Below are 7,102 nucleotides of genomic sequence, written 5' to 3' on the forward strand. Positions count from 1 at the left end.
CTAGGCGCCGAGGCCCCAGTGGGGAACAGAAGCGAAGCCTGTGCTTGGGGTTCTCCCTCTCTTTGGACGGTAGAGCCAGCAAGGGCTGCGGGAGAAGGAGGGATGTGCAGATGTCAGGGGGGCGCCAGAGGTAGGGGTACCCAGCTCAAGGGCGAGGCCCGACGGGAGCACCGAATCTGGGAGTTTTCACCGTAGAGACAGCATTTAAATCCGTGAGCCCGGAGAAGTTCCCCAAGGGAGTGAGTGTAGATGGAAAAGAGGGGAGGCCCAAGGCCTGAGCCCTGTGCTCAGCCACACCAAGGCCGGTGGGGGGTGGTTTGTGAGGGCGGCCGGCAGAGGAGCCTGAGAAGGGGCAGCGGCTGGGGTGGGAAAGCAGCCGAGTGAAGAGAGCCTCGGAGGAGGAGCATGATCAGCTCCGTCAGATAGTGCTCACGGGCCACATAAGATGAGGCCTAAGCGTCATCCTCTGGGGATAGAAGCAGGGTGGTCATGGGTCACCGCCGTGTGAGAGCCAGACTGCTGGCATGGGGCAGCTCAGTCCGTGCTTGCTGCCTGCCCACCCTGCCAGCCTCGGTTTCCCCAGCAGAGCCAGCCGCCCCGGGGTGGAGGGAGCCGGAGCCCCAGTCTCCAGGGGCGGGGTGGGGGAGGGGAGGCCCAGACCCCTGCCCATGCCCAGCCCAAGGCTCCCTGTGCCCGCAGTGTCGCTGCCGCCCCGGCTTCCGCCTGAAGGACGACGGCCGGACGTGTGCTGACGTGGATGAGTGCAGCTCCACGTTCCCCTGCAGTCAGCGCTGCATCAACACACACGGCAGCTACAAGTGTCTGTGCGTGGAGGGCTACGCCCCCCGCGGTGGCGACCCCCACAGCTGCAAAGCCGTGACTGGTGAGACGGGCACCTGGAGGGCATCCGAGGGCTCGCACAGCTGGGGGCCGGGGGTGCTGGCACGTGCCACAGCTGAGCCAGGCTGAGCCAGGACGCTCTCCCTCCAGATGAGGAGCCATTCCTGATCTTTGCCAACCGGTACTACCTACGCAAGCTCAACCTGGATGGCTCCAACTACACGCTGCTTAAGCAGGTGCCGGGCCTGGCCCTCCTCACCCCACCTGTCTCCCCAGGCCCAGAGCTACGTACCCTGCCCTGTACAGCCCCCTCATCCTCCCCACTTGGGCCCGTGTTCGTCACCCCTACTGACTTCTCCAGCCACCCGTGTCCTGATCCTGTGGTCCTCCTTCTCCCCCGCCCCCCATATCCAGGGCCTGAACAACGCCGTCGCCTTGGACTTTGACTACCGAGAGCAGATGATTTACTGGACGGACGTGACGACCCAGGGCAGCATGATCCGAAGAATGCACCTTAACGGGAGTAACGTGCAGGTGATGCCCGGGTCACTGCACAACTCTGCTTGTCCTGGCTTCTCCCTCCCCTCCAAGCTCAGAGAGTGAGGTCTGGGAGATTCCTCCTGCTCTTTTCCTAGTCATCGGTAGCTTCCCCCTTAGGGCTGGCCTCTCTTAAATGCACACCCCAGGTACTATGGGGCTTGGGGTGCGGTCTCTCTCACCTGGAGACCCCTGTCCTAGAGCCTCCGCCAACACCAGGCCCAGCGCTGGGCCTTCTCCATCCGTTGTCCTCCCTGCCAAGCTGGAGGACGGAGCTCCGCTTCACTTGACACCCGGGGGAAGACTGAGGGTCCCGCCCCAGGTCACCCAGAGCTCTTCCTTCCCTGCCCCTGCCCACAGGTGCTGCATCGGACAGGCCTCAGCAACCCGGACGGCCTGGCTGTGGACTGGGTGGGCGGCAACCTGTACTGGTGTGACAAAGGCCGGGACACCATCGAGGTGTCCAAGCTCAACGGGGCCTACCGGACAGTGCTGGTCAGCTCTGGCCTCCGTGAGCCCAGGGCTCTGGTGGTGGATGTCCAGAACGGGTACGCGAGTGAAGAGGGTTGGGGGAGCCCCTGAAAGCCAGCAGTGTGCTCAGGCATCCAGGCCCAGCCTCCCTGCGGGCTCCCGGTGGGCCCAGTCACAGGATCTCTTAGGGCTCACTGCCTGCCCACCTGCCAGGTACCTGTACTGGACAGACTGGGGTGACCACTCACTGATCGGCCGGATAGGCATGGATGGGTCTGGCCGCAGTGTCATCGTGGACACCAAGATCACATGGCCCAACGGCCTGACACTGGACTACGTCACCGAGCGCATCTACTGGGCTGATGCCCGCGAGGACTACATTGAGTTTGCCAGCCTGGATGGCTCTAATCGCCATGTCGGTCAGTGAGGCTGCCTGCGCACAGCAGACCTGGGGGCTGGGGGTCTGAGGCTCCGGAGGATCAGGCCACTGGGGCAAGAGCACAGGATTAAAAGCCAGAGGGCATGGTCTGAGGACACCACCCACCAGGGGTAGGGGGGTCCAGAGCATCTCAGCTTATGGCCCTGGACAAGCCCAGGCATGAGGCCACCATCTGCAACCTCGGGAAGGAGAAAGAGAAGTCCCTTCTTATGCACAGTTCGGGGGGCTCTGAGAAAGGTGAGGGTGAGGCCTGGGGGTGGGGTACTTTGGCACAGGGAATCATAAAATATTACGGAGTAGGAACCTGTTGTCAGAGGCCCAAGTTCGAGTTCCAAGTCTGCCACTTATTAACTGCACGACCTTGGGAAGCCATTTAACCATCCGGAAGCAGGGCAAGCGCCCACCTCAAGGGGTTGTTGTGGGATTAAGGGCGTCCAGTAGGGAAGGTGCTGACCGGCTGCCGGGCCTATTCCCTCCCCGGTCTGCAGTGCTGAGCCAGGACATCCCACACATCTTCGCACTGACCCTGTTTGAGGACTATGTCTACTGGACCGACTGGGAGACCAAGTCCATCAACCGAGCCCACAAGACCACGGGCACCAACAAGACACTCCTCATCAGCACCCTGCACCGGCCCATGGACCTGCATGTCTTCCACGCCTTGCGCCAGCCAGATGGTGAGTAGCCGAGTGGGGGGGAGCAGATGAAGGGTGAGCCTGGTACCAGGGGCCCCTGTGGGAGGATGGGGCCCAGCAGGACTGGTTGCAGCCCGCCCCTTCTCCAGCATTGCCTGAGACGTGCTTGCCAGACACTGGGAGATTAGGGGGCCTGTAGACAGGCCAAGATCTGGCTTTCAGGAGTTACAGCCCAGCCCGGGGCCAGCCGCGGAGTCTCGTAGCAGCAAGCCCCTGAGGGTGTGGACCACCGAGGTGGGACCCCAAAGGCAGGCAGGCCGTAGCTGAGGGCGGGCCCAGGGGAGGCAGTGTACGAGGCTTCAGGGCTGGCCTGATCCTGGGACCTCAAGAACAGTCCTCTCCTTTCTCTGGCTTCAGCCTCCTCCTAAGCGAGTAGGATTTGGATCCGTCCTACCTCTGCCAGGATAGAGTGGGCTAGGCAGCCTTCAGAAGACCAGAAAGTGTGGCACCAGGGAGTGCCGGTTTCACTCTGCCGGAGGCCCGTGGCTCAGGGAGCCTGGCCCATACACTGGGCCCAGTCGGCTGCGCTTTAGCCACTTTCTCTCCGGCAGTGCCCAATCACCCCTGCAAGGTCAACAATGGTGGCTGCAGCAACCTGTGCCTCCTGTCCCCCGGGGGGGGCCACAAATGTGCCTGTCCCACCAACTTCTACCTGGGCAGCGATGGGCGCACCTGTGTGTCCAACTGCACAGCAAGCCAGGTGAGGCTCTTCCCCCTGACCCCCATTCACCAATGCCTCGCTCCCCCAACCCCCCACACCAGTACCCCCACTCCTCCTCAGACCCCAACACCCGCTCTAATGTCCTCACGCCATCTGGTTTTTCCACGCTAACGCCCCCACATTTCTTGCCTACCTCTTGTCTCCCCACAGCAATACTTTCATACCCGTCACCTCACACAAACACTCCCACACCCTAACCCTGGCCCTCCCTCCCCAGTAACCCCCACGCTGACCCCCCCACGGATACCCCATCACCTGGCCTTCCTGCACTCCTCACATCCCAACCTTCCATCCAGCTCAGCGCCCCCACAAAATACCCTGACCCTCTCGCTTCTTTGAAACATCCCAGCCCCTCAAAAGAAATCCTCCCAAGTTCCCCAGACCCCCACCAACCCCTCTTGCCCCCACCTGCCCTCCAGTTTGTGTGCAAGAACGACAAGTGCATCCCCTTCTGGTGGAAGTGTGACACGGAGGACGATTGTGGGGACCACTCAGACGAGCCCCCGGACTGTCGTAAGTGCCCAGAGCAGGGGTGGCAAGAGGGTCCTGGCTGGCGGCAGCCTGACTCCCGAGGCTCTGAGTGGCCATGCCCAGCCCCAGCCCTTCTGACTCTGAGGCTCCCCTCCTGGCAGCCGAGTTCAAGTGCCGCCCGGGACAGTTCCAGTGCTCAACGGGCATCTGCACCAACCCTGCCTTCATCTGTGATGGGGACAATGACTGCCAGGACAACAGTGACGAGGCCAACTGTGGTAAAGGGCTGCCCAGCCACCGGCTGCCCTTCTTCCCCCCCCTTCTCCCTCCCTGGGATTTGGAGGTTTCATACTACACTCCGAGGGCAAGGAAGCTCGGCCCACAACAGCCTCCTCTCCAGGCTGGACTCCTGCTACTCTGGGCCCTGAAGCCAAAGGCTCACTCCCGAGGGGGTGGGGCGTCCCTTCCCTGCCCCCGAATCCTCTGCCCTCCATTAGTTACCCTCCCCTCCTTCCCACCTCCCACAGATATCCACGTCTGCTTGCCCAGTCAGTTCAAGTGCACCAACACCAACCGCTGTATTCCCGGCATCTTCCGCTGCAACGGGCAAGACAACTGTGGGGACGGGGAGGACGAGAGGGATTGCCGTGAGTGCCCGGAACTGTGGGCAGGAAGGGGGCTGGTGGGCAGACAGGCACAAGAACACAGTCCACAGTGAGATCTACCCACCGCTTCTTCTAGGGGCCGCGCCTGCTCTCCAGGAACGTTATTAGATGGGCAACATAAATTATATTGGGTGTGACTTGGCTTGCTCATAAAATCATCATGCTCGGCATAGAGATGTGCAGACCAAAAGCACCCAAACTGGAGCGAAATGGTCCCTTTCTCCTAAGAAATTGCTGGCAGGACCAGGGCCAGAGCTTGGAAGAGGGAGAAGGTGGTGATCTTGAGCTGTGGTGCGGGTGGAACGGGCAGGTCCTCACTCTCTCCCCCACTCTGCAGCCGAAGTGACCTGTGCCCCCAACCAGTTCCAGTGCTCCATCACCAAGCGCTGCATCCCCCGAGTCTGGGTCTGTGACCGGGACAACGACTGTGTGGACGGCAGCGATGAGCCCGCCAATTGCAGTGAGTGGCCTGGTGCCCCTGGATCCCACCTGCCCTCCGTAGTGTCGGCTGCTCCCGCGCCCCCCCCCCCACTCCTGCGAGGAGCCTCCCCCTCACCACCGGCCGCCCCTTGCAGCCCAGATGACCTGCGGAGTGGATGAGTTCCGCTGCAAGGACTCGGGCCGCTGTATCCCGGCGCGCTGGAAGTGTGACGGAGAGGACGACTGTGGGGACGGCTCCGACGAGCCCAAGGAAGAGTGTGGTGAGCCTCCCCGTCCCCGCTCTCAGGTGAAGGCGTCCAGCTGGCCTCCCGTGCCCACCACCTCCCGTCTGATTCCTCGTCCCCGCCCCCACCGGCCCCTCAGCAGCACACACCTGTGTGGAATCTTCTCTGCCCACCCCACACAGGGGGCTCTGTCGTCCCCGCCCCAGGGCAGCTCCTCTCACTCGTGCCCTTCCCGCCTCATAACCTCCTTGCGGACCCCGCATCTCAACCAGAGCGCTGCGTGGCCTCCCCCTTGCCTCCCTCGATCCCACTCCTGGCCATCCTGCCGTGCCTGTCCGAAACCCTCATACCTGCCCCCGCTCCGTCCCTGACGGCCCCGACGTTTGCCCCCCAATCTTTCCTCCCCTAGACGAGCGTACCTGCGAGCCCTACCAGTTCCGCTGCAAGAACAACCGTTGCGTGCCAGGTCGCTGGCAGTGCGATTATGACAACGACTGTGGGGACAACTCGGATGAGGAGAGCTGCAGTATGTGCCCTCCCACCCCCGCCCCGGCCCGCAGGCTTCCCGCACCCAGACACCTGGGGCACCTCCCCTCTCAGCACCCCTGCCCCCGCCAGGCCGCAGCGGGGCAGGCGGCCACCTCCTAGGGCTGGGGGTCAGGTGCCCACTCCCTGCTCACCCCACCCCACCCCGCTCCATGTCGTGTATTTGAGTCTGTGCCATTTCACCTCATCTCATGTTTCTCTCCATTTTCACACTGTCCTCTCGGGGTTGCAGAGGTAGGTATCTCCGATGTGCCCGTGCTCCCACCACACCCCCCGCCACTGCCCCAGAGCCCACCCGTCCCTGTGCTGTGCCTCAGCCCATCAGCCTGTACTGGCCTCTCCCTAAACCCTGGTGCTTGTCTCAGTGGTCTTGTCCCTCTCCTGTTCCCCTCGATCCCCCCGCACACAGTCTGTCCTGAGGGCAGAGCCAGGGACCCATGCCCTCTCTCGTGTGGCTGGCCCAGAGGGGTAAGTGTGAGCCCCTGCTGGACCCAGCTAATCCCGTGAGGGCAGCCAGTTGGCTCGCTCGCCATTGGCTGAGCATCTTGGTCGTTTATGCCAGTCACCTGTGGCTCTCAGGGACACAGGGATGGGTGGTATCGCTCTGCCAAGGGCTGGGGAAACCCCGAGGGCTGAGTCCCTGTGCCCACCCTCCTGGGGCCTGTCTCTCCCCTGTCCTTCTCCAGCCCCTCGGCCCTGCTCCGAGAGTGAGTTCTCCTGTGCCAACGGCCGCTGCATCGCTGGGCGCTGGAAATGTGATGGGGACCATGACTGCGCAGATGGCTCCGACGAGGTGGGGAGGGGGACCAGCGGAGGGAGGGGTGGCCTCCGGAGGATCGGGGCGGGACTGCAGGGCTGCCCCGATCTGACCGGGATGCCCGCTCCTGTGCCCACAGAAAGACTGCACTCCCCGTTGTGACATGGACCAGTTCCAGTGCAAGAGCGGCCACTGCATCCCCCTGCGCTGGCGCTGTGATGCGGATGCCGACTGCATGGACGGCAGCGACGAGGAGGCCTGCGGCACTGGCGGTGAGCCCCTCCCGCCGCCCCCC

At 63.2% G+C, this 7,102-nt stretch overlaps 1 protein-coding gene across 1 annotated transcript in view; it reads left to right on the forward strand.

The window, feature by feature from the left end:
- Nucleotides 1-7,102, forward strand: part of LRP1 (LDL receptor related protein 1) — a 79,987-nt gene that overhangs the window by 63,931 nt on the left and 8,954 nt on the right. Inside the window, exons 56-70 of the mRNA XM_081821904.1 lie at nucleotides 700-883; nucleotides 991-1,076; nucleotides 1,255-1,374; nucleotides 1,738-1,925; nucleotides 2,062-2,267; nucleotides 2,776-2,964; nucleotides 3,534-3,682; nucleotides 4,123-4,216; nucleotides 4,336-4,452; nucleotides 4,702-4,821; nucleotides 5,177-5,299; nucleotides 5,415-5,540; nucleotides 5,914-6,030; nucleotides 6,737-6,843; nucleotides 6,947-7,079. Of these exons, the coding sequence (XP_081678030.1) occupies nucleotides 700-883; nucleotides 991-1,076; nucleotides 1,255-1,374; nucleotides 1,738-1,925; nucleotides 2,062-2,267; nucleotides 2,776-2,964; nucleotides 3,534-3,682; nucleotides 4,123-4,216; nucleotides 4,336-4,452; nucleotides 4,702-4,821; nucleotides 5,177-5,299; nucleotides 5,415-5,540; nucleotides 5,914-6,030; nucleotides 6,737-6,843; nucleotides 6,947-7,079 (2,059 nt within the window). The remainder of the gene's footprint in view (nucleotides 1-699; nucleotides 884-990; nucleotides 1,077-1,254; nucleotides 1,375-1,737; nucleotides 1,926-2,061; nucleotides 2,268-2,775; nucleotides 2,965-3,533; nucleotides 3,683-4,122; nucleotides 4,217-4,335; nucleotides 4,453-4,701; nucleotides 4,822-5,176; nucleotides 5,300-5,414; nucleotides 5,541-5,913; nucleotides 6,031-6,736; nucleotides 6,844-6,946; nucleotides 7,080-7,102) is intronic.

This window comes from Leptonychotes weddellii, chromosome 5 (assembly GCF_054177405.1).
Source record: "Leptonychotes weddellii isolate Sample4059 chromosome 5, ASM5417740v2, whole genome shotgun sequence".
Lineage (NCBI taxonomy): Eukaryota > Metazoa > Chordata > Mammalia > Carnivora > Phocidae > Leptonychotes > Leptonychotes weddellii.